Here is a 24,147-nt window from a genome sequence, read left to right as displayed (position 1 = left end):
TCACTCTGATTCACATTCAAGGAGCTTTAATGACTCTTAAAGGTGTAGCAGAATGCAGGTAATAATGCATGTCAGTGCAATGAATGAGAGAGACCTTCTGCCCATCCTTCACAAACTGAATCTCTAAAATCTCTCTCTTTTTTTTTTTTTTCAAGAAAAAATATGAATCCCAAAATGGAATGAACTGCTAAAATATTAAATACCGAGGTCAGCCATTACGGAATAACCCAGTTCAGCTTAGACCTAGTGGTTGAGCTATACTTAGACCGAGTGGTTGCCTTGGAAATGGCTGAGTTATTGACCTTGCACAATGAAGTCAAATCAGCTTCAGAGCAGGAATAGAAAAATTACACACAGGCGTGAGGGATATGCATTTATCATTTTGGCTTTTTCCTTCTAATGAGAGCAGCTTGGCCTGAACTCTGGGGATGAGGGGTCAGACATGATGATCTCATGCGCATGTGCACCACCGTGTGTTGAAACTGAGCCACAGCTGCTTTACAAATGAAGTTTGGTGCAGCCTCTAGAGGACAGGAGCAGTGAAGAGGTGTCATGTGAAGATGATTTGATTTGAGAAATTCACTGTTTGACTCCCTTGCTTGAACTGTTTATTACATTATTTAAGATGAATTATATTTTTTCTCTTAAACAGGTATAGACGCATTTGATTCAGAGCAGGAAATACGCTCGGGCTATGTCATCATGACCCATCTTATAGCAGTTGACTGATACTGACCCTGCGTATGCTGAGCAAAGCGGCGAGGGTCGGGTACGCCTCAGTCTCGTGTGATTGGATGCTGGATGGGATCAAGGTGAATGGAACAAAAAGAGCAGGAGCTTAACCTGCCAGAGGGAGATGAGACACGGTGAGTTATCCTGTGTGTGTGTGTATATACCATTTATAAAATATGGTAAGTCTTACAGGGATAGTTCCGCCAAAAATGAACATTTTTTCATCAATTATTCATTCTGTCATTCCAAATCGTTCTTTCTTCTGTGGAACTTAAAAAAAAGAGGGTTTTTTTTGTTTGTTTGAGAAATCTCAATGTCACAAAACTGTTTGGTCAAGAACATTCTTCAGAATATCTTCTTTTATGTTCCACAGAAGAAAGAAATACATACAGGTTTGGAACAACATGAGGGTGAGTAGATGACAGAATTTTCATTATTGGCTGATATTTGTCCAGTTTGAGATTACCAATAACTGTGTCTGCCTGATTGATTAACAGAAGTGTTAGTTCCAAGGGGAAAAAATGTGCTTCATTAAAAAATATAATTTATAATATTATTGTTTTACATTTTTCTTTTGATAAACCCTGAGTATATTATGAAATAATAATAATAATAATTCATTTTATTTGTTAAGCACCTTACATTTGACACCAAATCTCAAAGTGCTACAGTAAAACATAATTAAAAAATAAACACAAGAAATACAGTATACAATAGAAACACAACATGTTAGAAGGCAGGATTAAAACAAGCATAAGCTATTAAAATAAGCCTGTGTAAAAAGATGGGTTTTTTTAATAATATGCTCAGTTTGTACTTTTCTACTTTCTCTAATTTATGCAATAAAACTTTTCACTCAAATTGTAATGCTGATACATGAATAATAATAACATATTATGATCAAATTGTCAGTTATTATCAAATACTCAATTAGAATAATTCAAAAAAGAAAGGGTTTTTCTAATTGTTACACTTACACCTTACCACATAAATGGACATGAGATATTGATTTGAGCTGAAATTATTTTACCATGTGAGATGAAAGAGGCCGCAGAGTGATAAGAGAGACATAAAACTAGATTGGCTGCCAGGTACAATGGTCAATATTAGTGTAGCATCATTATATTTATATATTTGACTGCTCGATGCTTTGACTGAACAACCTGACTCAAGAATATGCTAAATTCAAACAGCAGCATTAATATAACATTTAAACGGATGTAAGGAGTCATTACACTGGAGAAAGCAGTACGTATTAACCTAAGCGAATGTGATTGTAATTCAGAGTGCCTGATGATTCGTCCAAATGTGTGAAATGTTTTAAGATCAGATGATACGATTAGATGCAGAACAAGACAAATAAAGAAAGAGATTAGAGTGCAGAAGAGAGAGAGAGGTACCAAAGGCAGATGGGGCCACTGTCCTGCAAGGGACAATTCAGGACACTGAATCATTACGACAGTCGGCGGATTGTCTGTGACCAGTGTGTGTGTGGGTGTGCGTTTGAAGCATTCAAGCACGTGTCTCTCACATGTGCTGCCTCATGGTCTCGCCCTCCCCCCAGACTTTCAGTTACTGCATGCACAAAACCGCACACACTCACACACACAGTTTTATTGCCCTGTGGGTCAGTTGTGGGATTATTATGCAGCTAGAGAACTTTCAGATGGTTCCCTGAAAGGCAGATTTGTCCTGCGCCCTGCCTCGCCTCGACCCGCCATTTAATTATGCCTCTATAATTTGATTAGCAGAAAGTATGCGTGAGTGAGCATTTAAAGGCTTATTCACTCTGAGCGTGTACGTTCGTCTCTTAGCGTCTCAGCTCCTCTCTTCTTTAAAGCATGTGAAGGAATTATATAGGAGGAAGTGGAACTTTGATATCCACCCATGGACTTTGTTTTGATGTGTCATCGGCAAGTGTAGGTAGCTTTAGCCATGAAATAGTAACTCTTATTTTTAACTTGTTCGCAACCAAAAAGTATATACACTGTAAAACAATATTGTTGGTTTAACTTAAAAAATTAAGTAACCTGGTTGCCTTAAAATTTTAAGGTAATTGAACTGGAAAAAGTGAGTTAATACATTGAAGGAGATTGATTTAATCATCAGAAACTCAAAATAATAAATTATCTGAACTAAATAAATGATTTAAGTTGATTTGACTAAAGAAAAAATGTTGTGATAACAAATCTTGAAAATATTTTTTACAGTGTATATATATATATATATATATATGTGTGTGAATACTGTTAACAGACATGGTACACTCACTTCTTAATATATATACACACATATTGTAACGTACGGACAGAGACGGTCGGATCCATGTGCAGCACTTTATTAAAACAGGCAGACATGAAAACTGGCAAACACTTAAACAAAGGGGCAATCCAGAAACTCGTGGTCAAAACAGGCAATGGTCGAGGCAGGCAGCACAGGTTCGTGAACAGTCCAGGAAACAGGCAAGGGTCAAGAGTCCAGGGAAACACGGAGACACAGAACAGGGAAGAACGCTCGGAATTGCACGCTTACAGTGTAACAAGACTTCCCAAGGGACACAGGGAAAACTCAGGCTTAAATAAGGAACTCAATAACCAATGATGAAACACAGCTGAACATAATGAAACACAAAGAGTCCAGGGGAAACAAACATGGGGAGAGGGTGCCCTCTAGTGGCTCTCGAGGGCACCACGGCTGCTGATCGTCACATAACCCCCCCTCTAAGGAGCGGCTTCCAGACGCTCCTAAGAGCTCCGGGGGGAGGTCGACGGGGGCTGGGATGGAGGGCCAGGCCCATGGAGAGGCAGGAGGCCAGGCACATGGAGAGGCCTGGGGCCGTGGAGCGTGGGTGACCAGGAAGGAGCAGGACGTGATGGCGGCCAGGGCGGAGCAGACACAGGCGAGGTCCATGACAGCCTCGCCTCCATGGCCCTCACGGACTCAGAGGTCCATGTCAGGATCACCTCCATGGCCCCCACAGAGTACCTACTGCCCCCCCCCAAAAAATACTTGGGGAAATTCACGGGAGGAGCCTCTGGGTGGTGAACTGGTACAGGAAAGGCCTCCCGGAGCTTGAAGGGTGCAGGCAGAGCGAGGCGCAGAGGCGGGGCCGGCAGAGCGAGGCGCAGAGGCGGGGCCGGCAGAGGCGGGGCCGGCAGAGGCGGGGCCGGCAGAGCGAGGCGCAGAGGCGGGGCCGGCAGAGCGAGGCGCAGAGGCGGGGCCGGCAGAGCGAGGCGCAGAGGCGGGGCCGGCAGGGCGAGGCGCAGAGGCGGGGCCGCCAGGGCGAGGCGCAGAGGCGGGGCCGGCAGGGCGAGGAGTCTGGGCACGCTCACCGGGGCCTGGCGAACCAAACGAGTCCTCCTTCTCCTCCTGCGGCGGCGCGTCACAGGGCTAGACACACTCGCTGGGCTGGACAACTCACTCACTTGAACTGGAGATGCAGCGCTCACTTGAAGAGGAGATGCAGCGCTCACTTGAAGAGGAGATGCAGCGCTCACTTGAAGAGGAGATTCAGCGCTCACTTGAAGAGGAGATTCAGCGCTCACTTGAAGAGGAGATTCAGCGCTCACTTGAAGAGGAGATTCAGCGCTCACTTGAAGAGGAGATTCAGCGCTCACTTGAAGAGGAGATTCAGCGCTCACTAGAAGAGGAGATTCAGCGCTCACTAGAAGAGGAGATTCAGCGCTCACTAGAAGAGGAGATTCAGCGCTCACTTGAAGAGGAGATTCAGCGCTCACTTGAAGAGGAGATTCAATTACTTGAACTGAAGACTCACTGGACAGACTGAATTCAACACTGGACACACTTGATTCACTCGGCTCAGCACTTGACTCACTTGACTCGGCACTCGATTCACTCAGCTCGGTATTTGACTCACTTGATTCACTCAGCTCGGCACTTGACTCACTCGAGTCGGCTGGCACGCGCTCAAACTCCGGTTCGACCCGCGACACCTCCGCTGTCTTAGAAACAGCACTTTTAACAGGGCCAGTGCGGGATACGGGCTCGAGGGGTCCGACATGATGAGTGGTTTTGGCAGGAACGATATGCTTAGAAGCGCCTCTGACGGTCCTTAAGGGAGGATCAAACAGTTTAGCGAGCTGAGGCTTATGCGGCGTGCGGAGTGAGTGCGAGAAATCCGCCGCATACGAACCTCCCCGGCGCAGGGAAAAGAGCAGTTCCTCGAGACCCTCCTTTTCTGCGGGGAGTTCAAAAGCCTTTCTGAACAGGGCGGTAAACACGTTGAAAGGAGGAAACGACATCCGACCTGGTTCCCAAAACGTGCCTGCCCACTCCAGAGCCTTTCCAGTCAACAGTGAGCAGATGAAAGAAACGCGGTCGGTATCCGAGGCGTATAACTGGGGCTGATGTTTCATATATAAACTGCACTGCTGAAGAAATCCTTCACACGCTCCAGGTGAGCCATTAAACTTTTCGGGAAACGGCGTACTGGAATTACTGCATGCGGTACTCACACAGGGTTGCGGTGGAACAGGTGCAGCGGGAGCTTGGGCTTGATTAGTGCTTGTGCTCTGCGGAGACCATGACTGCACGGAGCTTGCTAGTTCCTCGAGGAGAGAAGTTAGTCTCGCCAGCTGAGAACTATGAGAGGCTAGCATTGAAGCTCGGGTCTTGACCACGGCGGATAGATGCTGAAAGTCTGCTGGATCCTCGTTTGGCGAAGTCTTCTGTAACGTACGGACAGAGACGGTCGGATCCATGTGCAGCACTTTATTAAAACAGGCAGACATGAAAACTGGCAAACACTTAAACAAAGGGGCAATCCAGAAACTCGTGGTCAAAACAGGCAATGGTCGAGGCAGGCAGCACAGGTTCGTGAACAGTCCAGGAAACAGGCAAGGGTCAAGAGTCCAGGGAAACACGGAGACACAGAACAGGGAAGAACGCTCGGAATTGCACGCTTACAGTGTAACAAGACTTCCCAAGGGACACAGGGAAAACTCAGGCTTAAATAAGGAACTCAATAACCAATGATGAAACACAGCTGAACATAATGAAACACAAAGAGTCCAGGGGAAACAAACATGGGGAGAGGGTGCCCTCTAGTGGCTCTCGAGGGCACCACGGCTGCTGATCGTCACACATATATATTTAATTGCAGTGATTTAAAATTTTCAAAATAAATATATATTTTTTATTTTGTTTAGATTTTTACAAATATTTTATATCCCAGATTTCCACTGTCCACTTTAATATAAAAATAAATTAAAATATATAATAATAATAAATAAAATATATAATAATAATTAAAATGAATAATAATACTTTTATTTAGTACCTAATAATTTGTATTATTGTTTTAAAAATTATTAAAGACAAATATTTATTTAGAATAATGCAAACTATTAGTATTAGTGGTCTCGGTTTTTTGAACTTCTCTGTATACCGGACATATATATTTTGCATTGAATTGATACACTGAAGATGTGTACAACACTGTGTGTCCGGCTTTAACATAGTTCTGTTGATGATTTATGCATGAATATATACTAGAAACTCTAAAGCTGAATATTATTATTTAGTATGTGCAAATAACAACACTGACTGCACCAGTCATTATGCACCAGCTAAAGACAGATGGTCCTTTGCTTCATTGTGTATGATTTTGTCAGACAGAAACAGTGAGAGAGTCAAGAGGAAGATGAGAGCTGGGGGTTAGTGATGGAGGAGGGGTGGGGCTCGCAGGGCTGATGCACAGGAGCTGTGGCAGGAGGAGGAGTGTGTGTGTGTGTGTGTGTGTGTGTTTGGAGGGAGAGGGATGGGTTGGGGTTGGTGAGAGAAGTGTCATCCAACCAGCTCAGAGTCCCTGTTACTGCAGATAGATTGCTGACAGCTTGGCAAGAGGAGGGAGACTGCAATCATGCACATTTTACAGCCCTATAATGTCAACAGGTAGAATATAAATGTTCTTTCTCCATCCATCCCATTCCTTCTGTTTGTTCAGTTGTGTCTGTTGATGTACGGGCAGATTGTCAGTTGGAGTTAATACCGTTCTGTCCGAGAGGATAGAGAAAAAAAGATTTATTTAAAAAAGATTTTGTGTGTGTGTGTGTGTTTAATGAAACTCAAATCCCACATATCTGATGATGTTTGAATATATTGCATTTGATAGTTAGTTTTCCCGTTCATTTCAGTTATTTGCCAGGTTTGCAGTCATGTTGTTGGTTTTGACTGAGTTCAGTAGATTGTTATGTTTTGGTCATTGGTTATGTAACACAATCTAATGTTCGTGCAGTAGGCTATATGAATAATGTTACACTATTGTATCTTCATAATTATTATGTTGAGTGATATTGATATGGATACAATTGATGTTGATGTGTTCAGCTTCTCAAACACAAGTGTGCTGGTTCATGGAGGTGTGTCAGGTTCATTTTCTGTATCCTGCTAGGTAGTTCATAACCTCCACATGTAGACGGGGACGCTTGTTGTTATTCGCTTTCAACTTGCGTGAAAGTGCTACTTTTGTTTCTTGGGGGGGGGGGGGGGGGGGGGTCACATTAATTTAACTCTTGAATTCGGTTTGTGGTTTGATCTAATGATGTTCTTTCAGTTTTACAAGGTGATGCAACAATGTTGACAGACAAATTAAGGCGGTCAGCTGAGGTGATTAATGCAGTGTGAAATTATTTTAAAACAGTGCCACCGCATGGTCACCACATGTATTTATTTTTCCAACTTAGTTAAAGTGATAGTTCAGCCAAAAATGAAAAAAAAAAAATCTCTTATCATTTAGTTCCAACCCTGAATTATTTTCATCCATTGAATTTAAAGGAAGATATTTTGAAGAATGTTTGTAACCAAACTGTTTTGGTCCCCATAGACTTTCACTGTATTGACAAATAAAAGACAAAATTTCTCAAAATGACTTGCTTTACGTTCCACAGAAGAAAGAAAGTCAAACAGGTTTGGATTGACATGAGGGTGAATAAATTATGACCGAATTAAAATGTTTGGGTGAACTAAACTAGTGTTTAGTTTTTTTGTTAAAACACTTTTTCTTGTCTGAGTTAGCATGGTGTTAGTTTGTTGTGGGACTGCCTGTTTGTCTAAACAAGTTGAGTGTTTGGTAATTATTCTGTTTTATTACACTATAATAGTATCAGTTTTGCCGTTAGACCTTAATACATAATGTAAAACAATAGAAATAATAAGGGCATACAAATTACACTCGTTCAAGTGAAGACTGGAGTAACAATGCTGAAAATTCAGCTTTCCATCACAGGAATGAATTACATTAAAAAAAATATTGAATATATTCAATTAGAAAACATTTTTACATATTTCACAATATTACTTTGATCACATAAATCTGACCTTAAATGTGAGTATAAAAGACTATAAAAAAATCATATGGACTTCAAACTTTTCAGCTGTTGTGTACTGTATATAGGAGGCTTTTTTACATTTTACATTTTAAATAGCTTAAAATGTCAGTCTTGTGAAATAGTGAATGAAAATCTGATTATTTCAGATTTTACTGTATAATTATCTCTCCCTTCTCTCTCTTCTCTCATCAGGTGGCCGAATGGAGTGAAAAGAAAAAGAAAGAATAGTCAATGCTCTATGCAGAGCACGTCTGGTAAGGGTTTTGGATACGCTGTCACTGCACTCTAAACACAAATTTTTGGGTTTTTTGATGCCCAAACCCCTCCTAGTTTTGAGCAAAGCGTATTTTGAATGCAACTTCCAAAAATAAATATTTAAATATGAATATGAATTATGTTAAAGCATGATGTCGTGCATAAATCACACCAAAATGTCTATGTTTAGTCAGTTCAATTGAGTCGCACCATCTGCAGATCATTTTGGAATCAATTAAAAAAAATCTGTTATTATCTCACCATCATGATGCTTGAAATATGTATGATTTCCCAAAACACAAAAGGAGTTATTAACTATATTACAATCAGTGTTGTAAACATGGTCTCTCAGGGTTGTGGAGGTGGTGTGTGTTTGTGTGTGTGTGTGTGTGTGTGTGTTCTGTTGTAACAGCCCATTTTCCTCCTCCTTTTCTAGTGAATAGCATCTCTGTTCTAGGGTATGTTCCCAGCTACCTGGAGAAAGATGAGCCATGTGTGGTGTGCGGGGACAAGGCCACCGGCTACCATTACCGTTGCATCACATGTGAGGGCTGCAAGGTGAGATTTCCAACCCATGAACCACTTGACTCTCAATCACAGTCGTTGAACTTGCTCATTAATTTGCTTCCTTCTGCTCTTAGGGTTTCTTCAGGAGGACAATACAGAAGAATCTTCATCCTTCATATTCTTGTAAATATGACAGCTGCTGCATCATTGATAAAATCACCCGCAACCAGTGCCAGCTGTGCCGCTTCAAGAAGTGCATCTCGGTGGGCATGGCCATTGACTGTGAGTGTTCACCCACTTATTTTGAGTTCGTTTTCAGTCTCTCATGTTCGTTTCGTGTCATGTCGAGTGATCGGGATCAAGCTTAGAGAGCCTGTCATCTTCGAGGACAATTATTAATGTAATTGGCGTGTATGAAATACATTACACACTCCGCCCCCCATGGTGCGGGTATAAAAAAGAAAGTGGATGCACACACTATTTGTCTTTCGCTTCGGAGCCGATCGTTTTATGTCTCTGAAGAGTGCTGTTGTTTACAACGAGCGAGTGTCGGTGTTCTTCTGGAAAACTCTCCCAGTGCTGGTGGTTTCTACAGCACGAGTGCAGCGGTGATTGTGAGCTTTGAGCTCTCAACTACTGTTTTAACAGCAACACATTTCTAAAGGTTTGCGTGTGTTGACAGCTGGTTAGAGGGTGGAAAAGTAAGTGCTTCACTGTTTCAGTTCACTATTCACTATGCATTTCTGGATGTGGTCATTCCCTTTCCCTCTCTGATGGTCACAATTGTTGCATCACGTGTTTGGGCTTACAGCACGCTGAAGCAGCTTTTGTGGGCAGTATATGTTCCCATTGCGGGAATATTACTGTTGCAGTATTGAGATCGAGACTCGCCTTCGTCCGCGAAGTGAGCTAAATGACAGCTAAAATGACATATTAGTCTTTGAAAGACATTGTAAAAAAAAATACATTTATAAATGTGACCTTTGATAAGACCTGCATACACACAAAGACATTACATAACATTGTCTGCCATTTCCTGTTAAGTACTGAGAGTATTAAATGAGTGATTGTGTGAGTGATTCATGTCCCTGGCAGTGGTGCTGGATGATTCAAAGCGTGTGGCCAAGAGGCGTCTGATTGAGGAAAACCGGGAACGGAGGAAGAAAGAGGAGGTTGTGAAAACGCTGCACAACCGACCTGAGCCCACCGTCACGGAGTGGGAGCTCATTCGTATGGTGACGGAGGCTCATCGCCACACCAACGCCCAGGGCCCTCACTGGAAACAGAAACGCAAGTTCCTAGTAAGAGGCCTGGTTGTGTCTGTATGTCTGTGATCATGAGACCTTGCCAAAATACATGTGTAGCATTATTTACTTAAAGGAGAACTCTGGTCAATTTTAACATTGAGTTCATTTTATTGTACATTTGGAGTGCTGTCAGTACAGACAAAAACGACAAAAATCGGTGTTGCCTACACCGTGCTATCGTCTTTTTAAAATCCGCACCCTGTTGAGTTCAATGGGGCATGTTCTAAACCTGCTTTTAGCCTCTTATCATCCTTGATTTGTCATTACGAGTGCACAGCCATGTGAGTCGTGTTATTACGAGTGACTACGGTCAATCTGACTGCAGTAGATGTGAAAGATATGAATAAAAATGATGTTAATTCAGCCAGCTCACATACCTCTATTTGCTATGATATTCACCAATGATCGCGTTCGTGAACTCGACAATCGACTACTGTGGGCTTCGACTGAAAAAAGGAAGCAAATAGAGGTATGTGAGCTGGCAGAATTAACATAATTTTTATTCATATCTTTCACATCTACAGTCAGATTGACTGTGGTCACTCTTAATAACACGACTCACATGGCTGTGCACTCGTAATGACAAATCAATGGATGTTAAGAGGCTAAAAGCAGGTTTAGAACATGCCCCATTGAAGTCAACAGGGTGCAAATTTTAAAAAGACGATAACACGGTGTAGGCAGCACCGATTTTTGTCATTTTTGTCTGTACTGACAGCACTCCAAATGTACAAAAAAATGAGATCAATGTTAAAATTGACCAGAGTTCTCCTTTAATTGTATAGGTGGGTGGGTTCTCAGCTAGTTCTTGAATAACCTCTAGCTCTCATCTTTGTAGGCAGCTTTTGTGCACAATTTTACTTCACGAAAAACTGATTTCGGACATTCTGCAGCATAACGGTTTAACAAAATACAACAAAATAGAGAGAGATTTGATGATTTAATTTCATTTAATTAGTAATTTCTAACTAAGAATAACATAAAAAGTAAATAACATTGGTCAAAAACGTACATTTATACTCAAACTGCCCACCAACCACAACTTTCAGACTGCCACAGAATGGAATGCACAAGATTGTGTGATATCAAAGGCTTCCTTTAAAATTCGATCAGATGAAGGTATCTCAGGAGAAGCTAACATTGAATTCGGACGTGCCTTGATGCCTTCCTAGAAGTTCCTACTTTGGAATGCGTCCTCCGAAGTCAGTATTTTTAAGCTTTCGAATGCAGCTATTGGCCAAAGAGCTCTTAAATGTCCCTAAAACAATCAGATAATTAGTTTGAGGATGGATGAATGGATTTATTTGTCATCATCAAAGTTACATTTGTTTGGTTAGTGTGCACACAAGCGAATTGCACCGAATTTAGATTTATTCGATCTTAAATACAGTAAAAACTAATGTTGTGAAATAGTATTACTATGTAAAATAACTGTTTTCTATTTGAACATATTTTAAAATGTATTTGTTGCTGTGATCCAAAGCTTTATTTTCAGCATCATTACTCCAGACTTCAGTGTCACATGATCCTTCTGAAATCTTATGATTTGATTCTCATAAACTTTTCTGATTATTATCAATGTGGAAAACAGTTGTGCTGATTACAATTTTTGGAAAATTTGTGATTTTTTTTTTGTGTAACATTATATGTGGATTTACTGTCATTAAAACCCCAAAAAACAATAAACAATTAAAATTAGTGACTGTAGTAATCACATGATGCAGGAGAATCCAATTAAACACTTCTTTATTGATCCTTAATGGAAAATGCAGGAGCAAACTAACGCTCAACAACATAAAACACAGACGATTCCGGGCAATGAAACAAAGGAAACTGAGGGCTTAAATACAAAGAGGGAGTAATCAAGGTAAAACAGAGCCGGTGCAGGAACTAAACTACCAGGGAGACTAATAATGATCAGGAACACAGGCACAATGGGAACCAAAACACAATGAAACTAAACAGACACACAACTACACGTTGCACTCACATCATTCTCACAAATTTGTTAAAAATGTATTGTTTCTTAAGGTGGGGCCTGTATATATGTAGAAAATGTGAATGTTGTCCTGTTGTTGAACATTTATTCAATTAGTAACATGTCACTCCAAACTTATTCATTTTTTGTCTTTCAGCCAGAAGACATTGGGCAGTCTCCAGCACCCACATTAGACAGCGACAAAGTCGACCTGGAGGCCTTTAGTGAGTTCACCAAGATCATCACCCCTGCCATCACACGAGTTGTGGACTTTGCCAAAAAACTGCCCATGTTCTCTGAGGTCAGTCTCTGTTTTCTTTTCAAGCCTCTGCACAGCTAATACTTATTCCATAAATGCACATTTTCATAAATAACACTGTTCTGCATTATTGAGGCAATTGTCATACAGAGACTGCTGTAAAAGAACAATTATCTGCTCTGCGCCAGTTGTCGCTGTACTTTTTGAACCTCTACTGCTTGTGTTTCGTCTTGTTTGCTAGCACATTTGAGTAATGGCTTCATTAAAGCATTGGCTGTGATTATGGACTGTTGCTCTGCATTCAACCACTTATTTTGCCACTCTAATTGCTCATGTGAACACATGAGGATCTCAAATGACCACTTGTTATCTTTCTACATTGGAGGACATTGAAATTGAAGCTTTTAGTTTAATTGCACTACTCCCAAAAGACCACCTGTTTTAAAGCCAGATTTGTTGTTGTCAGATGGCAGGAAAATAAGGATTGTTTTTTTGTTAGAAAGATACAAGCCAGAAAATTCAGATTTCTACTTACCAGACAATATTTAACTTTTTTTTTTAAATAACAAATTTCATAATAAATGTATTACTTATACAATTATAAATGTATATGTATTATTTTATAATTTTGTTCTAATTTTAAATATGTTCATGGAATTTAACTTTTTAAATGTGTAATCTTTATATTTGTAAAATACTTTAGTATTTAAAATGTTCACGCATTTAAAAGACATACATATCAAATGAAAAAGAAAATGTATTATAATTAAATAGGAACTTCTATACAGCCAAAAATGTCGTAACCTGGAAAAATCTTTAATTCTCTAAAGCCCCATTAGTCAGGTTGATTTTTTTTTTCTTCCTTGAGTTATTGACCAGCACAATTCACAATCAAATAGTGACCCATCCTTGTTTTTGAGCCTTGAAAAATATCATGTGTTCTGTGAAAGCACAAGAATCAGTTCCTCCACTTGTGTCCAGCTTCCCTGTGAAGACCAGATTATCCTGCTGAAAGGCTGCTGTATGGAGATCATGTCCTTGCGTGCAGCGGTGCGGTATGACCCAGAGAGTGAGACGCTGACCTTAAGCGGAGAGATGGCTGTCAGTCGAGAGCAGCTGAAGAATGGCGGGTTAGGAGTGGTGTCTGATGCCATCTTTGATTTGGGCAAGAGCCTGTCACAGTTCAACCTGGATGACTCAGAGGTGGCGCTGCTGCAGGCTGTACTCCTCATGAGCTCAGGTGAGATAGACTGAGAGCTGCTATAGCCATACATGGGTTTCTAAGAATCACCACAATTAATCATAAGCTCATGAAGGGATATGGTTCACCCAAAAATGAGTAAAAAAAAAGTTTATCGTCATTTACTCACCCTTATGTCGTTTTAAATCTGTATGACATTTTGTCTTCTCCCATTTGAATTTTTGACTTTCAAATTTCAAAGGTTATTGTTCCCTTGCCTTCCACTGCAAGTGCAAGCAATAAATACCTGATTGAGAGTAATGCATTTATTGTATTTGGATATCTTTTAAAAACAAACAACACCAGACTGTACATTCAACCAAGTTTAATTATACATAAATGATAATATCATTAGTAGCTTACCGTAATTATCTCATATTTACAACATTTATTAAATTAGTAGAATAGCCAACAACAGATAGGCTATATATCCATTCAACATAACTCAGAACAAGATAATAACAAATAAAAGTATCTTATTTAGATATTCTGTTGACAATGAGATAGACAAAGGTCAACCGCAGGAAATATAACAATAACACGAGAATACCGCAAAATTAAGTCCGGTCAATATGACCGTCTATGGCTGAAAGAGGTAAATATGTTAATTTGTCTTTTTTGCCATATGTGAAAATACAGACACTTTTAGGAAAAGTCCGGTACCAGCAGAATTTTTTTTTCAACAGTTATTGCAGATAAAATTCAAAACGGTCAAAATGACGGTCATGCCCGTTCTAGGGTTAAGAATCCCTGCAAATAAACAAGACAATTAAGCCAAAAATGTAAGGCCCATAACTCCCCAAGAAGTTAAGGACCAAGGACAGCAGCCAGAGCAAGACAAAAAAAGACAAATGTAAATAAATTTTAACTACACATTAAGCATCATTCATAGGGTGTGAATGTGAAGGCAATGGGCCTGGAGAAACAAGGACCAACGTTTCAGCCTTTGGTTCAAATAGAATTAAAAAATGTCAATGGGTTATGGTAGGTATAAATGACAAGAGGATGGTTGACTTGAGCCAACATAGATGTCAAAATGCTGTAACGCCCAAATCAAAGCCAAAGCCTCTTTTTTCACCACAGAATAATTCAGTTGGTATGAATTACAAATGCAACTGACAGGCCGAACAACTCCAACAACCTGACTCGCATCACCCTGCTAAGAGAATGACCTTTCAAAGCAAGGAGCAGCAAGGACAGAAGACAATAGACGCTTAACATTTTCAAAAGCTAGCACACAATTTGAAGACCATATGAAGTTTGCCTTGGCTTTCAAAAGATCGGTAAGTGTTGCGACAACTGATGAAAAGTTTCGACAGGCCGAACCATCTGCTGCTCATCAGCCTGTTGAAGGACAACTTCAACAATCTGACTCGCATCAACCTGCAAAGAGAATGACCTTTCAAAGCAAGGAGCAGCAAGGACAGAAGACAATAGACACTTCATATTTTCAAAAGCTAGCACACAATTTGAAGACCATATGAAGTTTGCCTTGGCTTTCAAAAGATCGGTAAGTGGTGCGACAACTGATGAAAACTTACGAGAAAAGGAACGGTAGTAACCTACTAAATCCAAAAAACGCACAAGCTGCGTAGTGGTAGTAGGCGCAGGGTACTCTTGAATTTTTGCATTTAACGGTCGGACTTCACCATTTCTGACCACTTTACTGAGGTATGTGACAGCGGCACGAGCAAAGTCGCAATTTGCCATGCAGTCAAGCTGGCCTTAAAACTGCATGCAGACGTTTTAATGCAAGTCCCAACTGTGACTGAACACAACAAGATTGTCCAAATACACAGCACACCCCTCAAGGCCTGATACTACATGGTTCATCAGACGTTGAAAGTTGGCAGGCGCATTTCGCAGCCCAAAACTCATGACTTTGTAAAAATAAAGGCCTGATGGAGTGACAAAGGAGGAAATTTCTTGAGCTCGCCGAGTCAAAGGCACTTGCCAATAACCTCTTTACAAAATAAGTTTAGTCGCATGTCGCAACCTACCTGGTCAACACAGTCTTCCACCTGAGGGAGCGGAAAACAATCAGGTCTTGTTACAGGATTTACTTTTCGAAAATCTGTACAAAAACCTTACTGACCCATCAGGTTTTACGACTAACAGACAAGGAGACGTCCAATCTGAACACAAAAGAACAGCAATATCGTTTTCTTGGATATATTTAATTTCTACTTCCATCAAGTCTCGTTTTAAAAACCAATTTCTTTTACTCGCTTATCGCTAAGTTTTATTTTATAGTATTCAGCGATTTCTAAAAGTTGATATTTTGTGCATTATCAAAATGTGCGAAGGCGATTCAACAAATTTTTCAACATCAGCCATAAGCAAAAAAAAAAAAAAAAATCAAAATTCTTGGAATTTTAGTCCATCTACCTACCTAAAGCCTAGTCTTCGTGCGGATACTGGCGGGGGGAATTTAAGCAGGCAAGCTCAGTCGTGGAACTGCAACTGGTTAAACCAGCGACAATTCTCAACCCCATGGATGCGCTCCTGAGACAACCGCTTGAGACAACCGTTTCCATAGAAACCAATGCAGATATTCCAGAAAACAAATGGACACATGGGGCACACAAATCAGATCTGAACAGTTGCGATTCACAATTTGGATGGTAAATAAGTTAAATCAGATTCCAATTGGATACACAAATAATTGGATTTGGACTGAAAGTGTGAATGATGCTTATGTAAGAGTAACCGGTCCTAATCGACCTGCTCTAAGAGGAATTCGCACAACTCTTAATGGCCTACAACGGTTAAACTCAACCCCTTAAACCTCACTCCCATCCAGGACAACAGCACCATTTGTAACGATTACATAATGTTTGTGACAAGACAAACACACCAATGCTGTTTCAGCAGCAATAGGAAGGATGTTTTAGCATACGTAGCGCATAGCATACATTTGGACTACTTTAATGCCTCAAAGGGGTGGGATCAGTAACTACTTTTATTGAACATCCATTTATGCTCATGTGAATTGTGTTACAGAAATTCTTGATGAATAACATTTTAAATAAATCAGTAGTCTGTTCGACATAACCCATAGTCAAATGATGTATCTTTGTGCAACAAACACATTAATTTAACACTTATTATTGTATTGATTTTGCCTACGAGTTATCAGTAATTCTCCTTATGGGAAAAATAACATGGTTTTTAAACCAGGAGGAGAGTGAGTGAGTAAATGATGAAATATTTTGTATTTGGGGGTGAAATTTCCATTACCCTTTCTATTATGACCTCCTGACGGGATCTTTAAAGGGTTGACTTTAATTTTTGTTTAATATTCCATTACACAGATCGTTCTGGACTGACATGTGTGGAAAAGATCGAGAAGTGTCAGGAGACGTACCTGTTAGCATTCGAGCACTACATCAATTATCGCAAGCACAGCATCTCTCACTTCTGGCCCAAGCTGCTGATGAAGGTGACGAACCTGCGCATGATCGGCGCCTGTCACGCCAGCCGCTTCCTGCACATGAAAGTGGAGTGTCCCACAGAACTCTTCCCCCCGCTCTTCCTAGAGGTCTTCGAGGATCAGGAGGTGTGACTGACAGCCACAGGGAAAATTTAGGGGGAAAACTGATCATGAATTTATTTTCTCAAAGCATACCAGAAGCATTTGATTTTTTTCCAGCCTCATGCAATGCCGAATCGGGACATGTACTTTATTTTGCGCCGTCGGTCCCTCATCAGCTTTGTCTAGGAAATGTGTTGGGGTGTCGGCCTCCACACCTTTCGACTCCACAGTCACTTGCCATTCAGATTCCTTCCACAGGCGGACAAAAGGCTAGCATGCATCAACCTACCTCTCGTACCAACATACCTCCCAACCTCAGAAGGAGCTTATTATAAAAGCGTGACAAAGAAAGCCACTTTTCAATATCTACTTCATAACCTGTTTCAGAAATGCTAGCAGAGTTGTTGTAAGGACAGAGGAAACTTCTTTGAGCAACATTTGGGCTCTACACTATTAATCTACAAAGTAATGCCAATTTTCCACAAATTACAGTAGTATTTTAGCGTTCATCTTCCTCTTTGCACGCATAGGATATCTCCTTTTTAAACATAACTACCTGTGTGCACTCGTACACACTGTACAGACATTAACATGTCGTGTTAACTTCTCATACCTCATATACACCAGCATACAAACATACATGTAGCAACATGTCCATACATGTATGTATGCTCACAATTCTACCTGCATCAACCCATCTTTCTTCTTAAAATGCAGTGTATACAGTTCTCATATACCTTCCTATCTATCATATCCACTTGTATTGCATATGTTACTTAAGCTGAACATTTTCTTGTTGCTTTTTGCTGCGTGACCCATATAGCTGTTGTGAGTTATCGGTCTGTCCTAGTGTTATCCAATTCTTGGACTGACAGATTAATTTACACACATGCATGCTATACGCTATATGCTGTATTTGAGACATCTCCTCATCATGGCCTTCAGATCGCTCTTTGTGCTCATTTGTCTCATCAGATAATCTGGTGTTTTATAGTTACAACTAGTCTAAACATCAATATGAAAAAAAAAAACGAACGATCTGTTGCTACTTTTGTTTAATCGTGACTTGAAAAATCTATTTCTCTATGGAGAAAACATGGGATTTTCATCTGCCTAAACAGCCACTATGAGGCTTTTTAATCCCAAAAACAAAATCACTAATTGCCAGTTTGCTGATAAACTTTTGGGCTCAATCACTTTCAACAAATCATTAACAAGTATTTTGTCTCTAAATTTATATTATATAATATAAAGGATTCTCATTAGTTGCCAAAATCTGCACATTTAAGATTGGCTCTATTATTTTTTTTAAATAAATTTAAAACACTTTTCTTTTTTTGCTGGTTATAGCGACAAACCGTTGTTTGGGAAAGTGTTGTAGTTGTGTTTTTTCATATTCCGTGTTTTGGGAGCGAAAATAAAAACAACAAGGACTTTTAGCCATATTGTACCCTAAATCTGTACTGATTTTGAAAGGAGGTAACTTACGATCTCCCTAACCTCCTTGTTAGAAGAAAGTAAATAATTGCACTTACCCCTCATCCCTGCATATATGTTCCTGCTTAAACCTGTACATAAACATACACATTTACACTAAAAAGTCACAAAAATGTGATATCAACCTCACTCATGTGTGTATTCTGCTTTCCTTTTCACTTGCGATGTGGGACCAAGTCTTGTTCCCTGTTTCTGTGGATAGTAAGAATGTGCCAGGCTGAATGAATTTCGCCGTGTTCATCAAGATGACTCCTGCTCAAGGTGAACCTCATACCGGTCCCCTTGCCTCCAAACCCAAACTGATCACATGCAACCGACCATCTCACACAAGAACTGTACATAAACTTTTGCACAGCAAAGGACACAGCCAGACCCCCTTGACGCTTGAGGCATGGCCTCCCTTGAAAGTGACACAGAGGAACAAAAGGGCAGAAAGTACATCCTCACTGTGACTAGCTAAACTCAGGCCCCAGGCCATGCACCTGACTCAGGCTCAATCCTACCCACCAGCACTGCCCAGAGTCACAATCTACTGCACCAGCAAGGGTTAGCTCAGCTGAGCCCTGCCCACCCCCCCAGCGCTTGATAAGGGGAATCAGGAAGCCTTTTTTTTTTTTTTTTTTTTTTGCTGGATGTACAAACCTGGTTTACAGCACTTTTATTAGAACAGAATTTAGTCCTTTACACCTAGCCAGATCATGAATATGTTGATTGAAACTTTGACTCTTAAAAGGGTCATATCATGATATTTTGAAATAAAAGTTTATTGTGCTATGAAATCATACTGTAACTTTCAGAACTTCTTCCCTCGTTCAGAATTAGGCTCAAACTTTGTATGTGTTTTGGCCGTTCATTTAGACGACAAAGGCATGTTGGGGGCCAGAAAATGCAAACTTCTGAAAACTGGTTTCAAAGTGCAAGTTTTTGAAAATGATACTAATATTGTCTTTGTGTAAACTTAAAAAAACTTGAATTTGTGAAAACGGTGATGTGTTCAGTCTAAGAGTGGTGCAGGAATTACGTAAATTTGTAGGCCAAATTGTGGAAACTACTTTACCACAAGTTTAGGGTTTCAGGGAAGATTGAATCCAGTTTACAGATGAGATTCGAACTTGCGAAACGTGCCGAAATTATGTAATGACTTAAAGGCACAAAAACCATTAAAAATAACATTTTGACTATTGTCGGAGCACAAATGTATAAATAAATAAGTGGACCTCAGGGCGGAAAATGTAATGCTATGACTCCTTTAATAGGTCTTAAAAAAGGCCTTTCAACAGCCCTCTGGAAGATTCACTCGAACTATTAAATCCCTTGTCATCTGCATGTCTGCAATGTAGCAAGTCAGTTTTGAGATCTGTGTCAAGACCTGACATTCCATTAAGAAAAAAAACACCCTGTCCATCTTCTGATGAGGATTTAAAAAAATTAATAATAAAAGAGAGAAAACGCTTATTATTTACTCAGAATACTTGCTGTATTTTATGCACATTTGCAGGCTGTTTATGTAACTGTGAATTTTCAATGAGTGGATTGTTATGAGCAACTGTTCAGAGCAAAACTAAAGTTTATTTTAGACACTGCTTTTTTGTGGATGCTTTTTGATCTGAACTGTACTGTGTTTCTGTAAATGCTCAGTGTGGATGGGCATTGTGCATCTTTTGTGTTTGATTTGACACACTTCATTAGTATTTACGCCAGCTTTCTCCCATATCAAGATTCTCTTGTAGTGACTCGATAAAGAACAATGATTTCTGTTATTTCAAACCTTCATACCTCACATGCAATCGATACAGGAGGGTGAGTTTAGCGTAGAATCACATCTGTGTCAAAATTAAACAGTAATTCTCACTCCTCCAGTATCTTAGCCAACACACGTACTGCCATGATGTGATCAGGCTGGAGTGAACGTTGAATGTTAATGTAAGTTTAAAAAAAAATTGTATCCAGCTATTAAAGAACACATCTGCAGCAAATCTAAATATAGGCCTAAGTAAAAAAAAAAAAGCTTAACCCCCATCACCAGTGCCTCACTGAAACTACAATATTCAACAGGGTCTAATATACAAAAGGAACTCGCTTACCGTTAGAAACCATCCTCATCCTCACCACAGGCACCTCACTGGCCTTTGTTTCAGTGGTAGCCTATAGGCCTTTTTTATGTTCAATCAGTGATGTGTACATTATGTGCATTGTTGTATTTTAACAGTGCTTTTATTTGCAATCTCTCTACCATAAATAGCTCAATATAATGACAAAGACAGTGATGCTTGCTCACGTTTGTCTTTTTCTTGCTCGTGAAGCACAATCGATGTGCTTTACGCTAACCATGCTAATGGCTCTTTCTCTACGAGTCAGTGGCGCACCATCTAGTCCAGAGAGCAGAATTGCTGTTAAATCATCCTTTGTAGCATTGTACATTATCCTTCTATGAAACTATGTCATGTAGCAACCTGTAATGGATGTTAAGAGACTGGAAAGTTCTATTTGCAGCTATACAATCACAATAAATTAAAATGTACAACAAGCCGATGAAAGCAGAAAATGTGGGAGGGATTTCAGTGTAACTCAGGTATGTGTGCTACTTTTCACTTTAAAATGTTTAATAAATGATTGTTGTCCGTTGTGAAGACCTCTTGTGTTTGATTATGTAGTTATTTGGAAGAAAACTGTAATTATTGTCATATACTCTGCCTAAACTGCTCTGATAAACAGTACCACTAGAGGGCAGAAGACACATTAGAAATGCAGAACACAACCATTCCAATTGGCAAACTAAATGCTTACCAATTGACTTGCCAACTAATATCAGTTAGCTAATAAAAATACAGATTCATTTTAGTGCCGCGGTCTTCCTTCGCTTTCCAGACAATCGTTTAGCTTGCAGAGCTGGCGCAGGAATCCATCATTGGGTCCGATCTCCCGTTTCTCTCTAACTGTGGCCAAAGCCGCTCGAACACCCATCCTGTGCTGCAGCATCAGGTGTGCGATGACTAGTGCAGCCGAACGACTGTAGCCTTTCTGACAGTGTACGTACACTTTACCTACAGAAGAAATTAAAGTGTATAAGATTAATGGATGTTAAGGTTTAGGAAAAGGTAAGATTTTTAAAAGGGCTTAAGCAGATCCTAAACGAAAACATTGCATGGAAGTTGCCAAAATGTAAAATAGCTCATTTCTATGATAATACTTTGATGGGGAAATTATTTTAAATTAAGAAAATAACTGTTTTAACCGCGGGTAGCACACAAGACACATCGTCAGAATGTTGGCTATCCTCGAATTAGACTGAGCAGAGCTTCAAGAATGCTGACATAACAACACTGGGACTTTTTCACTGTAATTGTATCACTCCGCTTGACCGCGCGTTTCTCAAGGCTTCATTAACAGTAGGTGGCGAAATTTAACTGTTTTTATAAGCAAATAATGAATAATTCAAAAAACTCTTTCAAGAATACTTAATTCTTTTGGGGATTTAAAAACTGCGTGGCTCTAAAATGTGCAGTGATATGCTTTGGCTTACTCTGGAACATTCACTGGTGGACAGAAATTGACAAAACATTGTCTGAAATGTTTGAAACTCAATATTAACATATTAACAATAATTGAATACTTAAAAAAATTATTGAGCTGTTGTGTTTTTGCTAATGCTCATGTTCTTGATAACAGCACTCTTGCTAGCATGATATTGATTAACTAGGCTATTGTTATTGTTAGCTTATTTTAGGCTAGGCTACTATTCAATGGAAATGAACAATTGTGTTATCATTTAATCGCCCTCAAGTTGTTCCAAACCTGTATGAACTGCTGAACAGAAAAGAACATATTTTAAAGAATGTAGGAAACCAATCAGTTATTTCAAACTTTGTGGAGTTCTGGATCCCAGTGTTAAGGGGATAGTTTGCTCAAAAATGGACACAATTGTCTTCCATAGTAGGCCTATTTTTTTCCATAATATGGAAGAAAATGGGGCTCATCAACTGTGTCCACGTTGTTCATAATATCTTATTTTGTGTTCAACAGAAGAAAGAAATTCACACAGGTTTGGAACAACGTGAGGGTGAGTAGCCTAAATGATGACAGAATTTTCACTTTTGGGTGAAAAAAAAACAACCTCTCCCTTTAACGTTGATGTTGGTAAAGCACAAATTAGCAGTGAGAGCAGGCAGCAAGCAAGCAGTTTATTATTAGTGGGTCATTGAAACAAGAAGACTTAGGATATTAACAGATAATGCACTATTAATAGGATCTATGCTGCTTTAAAGTACCGGATGCATTAGCGAATGCCATTAAATGAGGGATGAGATAAAAAAAAAAAAGATACACATTTAAAAGTAGCTACTTTTCACCTTTCATTGCCAAAGCTTTTTCAATGAAATTAGAAGCCTCTTCAAAATATATACTGAGGTCAAAATGGTCTGTGTCAAAGGCTGGTATCCCATGATAGATGATCCCCGTGTCTGCGTAGAACTCTGCATTCGTGTTCACATGCATGTCCGATTGGCCTTCTGCCGCATTGAGGATGTGTGTCACTCCCAGCTGATTCAAATGTGTTACATTTGTGGCTACAGACCTGTTGACATACAGGTGTAACAGGTGTACTAACAGCCATCTCCGTTTAACTGATCTCTATAGTGTGAGTGCGAACATAAGAGGAACATTCACTGACATTCACACATGGAAAATAGGTCATGTTTATTTAAAGACTTGCCCTTGGGAATTTAAAACATGATACATGATCATGTTTTATTATTAGCTTATCAGATAGGAAAGGCTAAACAGACAGTTTAACTGCAAATGTTTGTTGAGGGATGTTTCAGTATGGTATAAGAAAATAATCCACCCACTAGCCTACATATCTGTAGGCTATGTGAGGACTTACTCATTTCCTAGCAGTATCCCGGGGTAGACTTCATTAAAATGATTGGAGGGCATACAGAAGTCTCCGTTTTCATCTGTCAACAAATCATTGAGCTGTTGAACAGACACCTCATAGTCGGCCATGTTGCTGAAAATGATTTAATTTTCCAAATAGAAAATGTTGTTGCTTAGGCCTCAAAGTGATTTTCTGTAATCCAGTTCCATCTTCATTCTGTCATCTTCTAATCTAGCGTAATAATGGTCTGATGTTTTCAATACAGAGGTCAGTATCCGGCTCAACATAATACTAAAGCTTTTTACATTAATCTGTGTTTGTTAGGCCAGGAGAGAGAGTTAGCTTCCGTCAAACACACCCAACGCTATAATCATGCATGGTGTGTTTTCAAACCACTAGGTGGCAACAGACAGTCAATATAAAACAGAGAAAATAACCTTTAAGATTGCATTTTATTAGACGACTTTTGAGATGAAGTCCATTTATTGTGTGGCATGACATGCTGTACTCCATCTAACTGTTTTAAAATAATTTTCTTAAATATTTTTAAAGTTATTGTGTTTGCAACTTTTTTATTCTCTTTTATTTTAAAATATTTTGTATTTTTATTGC

General features: G+C 39.7%; 2 protein-coding genes across 11 annotated transcripts in view; one reads left to right on the top strand and one right to left on the bottom strand.

Annotated features, from left to right (window-relative positions):
• thraa (thyroid hormone receptor alpha a) overlaps window positions 1-20,242 on the top strand; it is a 39,247-nt gene extending 19,005 nt beyond the window's left edge. For 3 of the 10 annotated variants that reach the window (XM_039686188.2, XM_089128621.1, XM_089128622.1), the window contains 8 exons: window positions 653-866; window positions 8,274-8,335; window positions 8,773-8,894; window positions 8,978-9,125; window positions 9,939-10,144; window positions 12,286-12,429; window positions 13,369-13,627; window positions 16,942-20,242. In XM_039686188.2, the coding sequence (XP_039542122.1) occupies window positions 817-866; window positions 8,274-8,335; window positions 8,773-8,894; window positions 8,978-9,125; window positions 9,939-10,144; window positions 12,286-12,429; window positions 13,369-13,627; window positions 16,942-17,192 (1,242 nt within the window). In that variant the 5' untranslated portion in view covers window positions 653-816 and the 3' untranslated portion in view covers window positions 17,193-20,242. Of the gene's footprint in view, window positions 1-652; window positions 867-1,105; window positions 1,143-2,252; window positions 2,652-6,536; window positions 6,646-8,273; window positions 8,336-8,772; window positions 8,895-8,977; window positions 9,126-9,938; window positions 10,145-12,285; window positions 12,430-13,368; window positions 13,628-16,941 lie in introns of those variants that run through there. The other 7 variants (XM_039686194.2, XM_039686193.2, XM_039686191.2 and 4 more) reach the window with 7 other exon arrangements.
• Window positions 19,596-23,912, bottom strand: dusp3b (dual specificity phosphatase 3b). Its single transcript, XM_039686196.2, has 3 exons — window positions 23,542-23,912; window positions 23,009-23,232; window positions 19,596-21,703 (listed from the first exon to the last, which is right to left on the bottom strand). The coding sequence occupies exons 1-3, from the start codon at window positions 23,661-23,663 to the stop codon at window positions 21,498-21,500; spliced, it is 552 nt and encodes a 183-aa protein (XP_039542130.2). The 5' UTR covers window positions 23,664-23,912; the 3' UTR covers window positions 19,596-21,497.
• Window positions 23,913-24,147: the final 235 nt, after the last annotated feature.

The sequence above is a fragment of the Pimephales promelas genome, chromosome 3, assembly GCF_988280905.1.
Source record: "Pimephales promelas chromosome 3, fPimPro1.hap1.1, whole genome shotgun sequence".
Lineage (NCBI taxonomy): Eukaryota > Metazoa > Chordata > Actinopteri > Cypriniformes > Leuciscidae > Pimephales > Pimephales promelas.
This window is presented reverse-complemented; position numbering and strand designations above follow the sequence as displayed.

What these genes read in the sequence shown, in the direction of transcription:
- dusp3b (XM_039686196.2), bottom strand. Translation starts at nt 23,663, where the DNA reads ATGGCCGACTATGAGGTGTCTGTTCAACAGCTCAATGATTTGTTGACA. An exon ending in GGGATACTGCTAGGAAATGA is followed by an intron (nt 23,233 to 23,541) that starts GTAAGTCCTCAC and finishes GTATGTCAACAG; the next exon opens with GTCTGTAGCCACAAATGTAA. An exon ending in AAAAGCTTTGGCAATGAAAG is followed by an intron (nt 21,704 to 23,008) that starts GTGAAAAGTAGC and finishes TTTCTTCTGTAG; the next exon opens with GTAAAGTGTACGTACACTGT.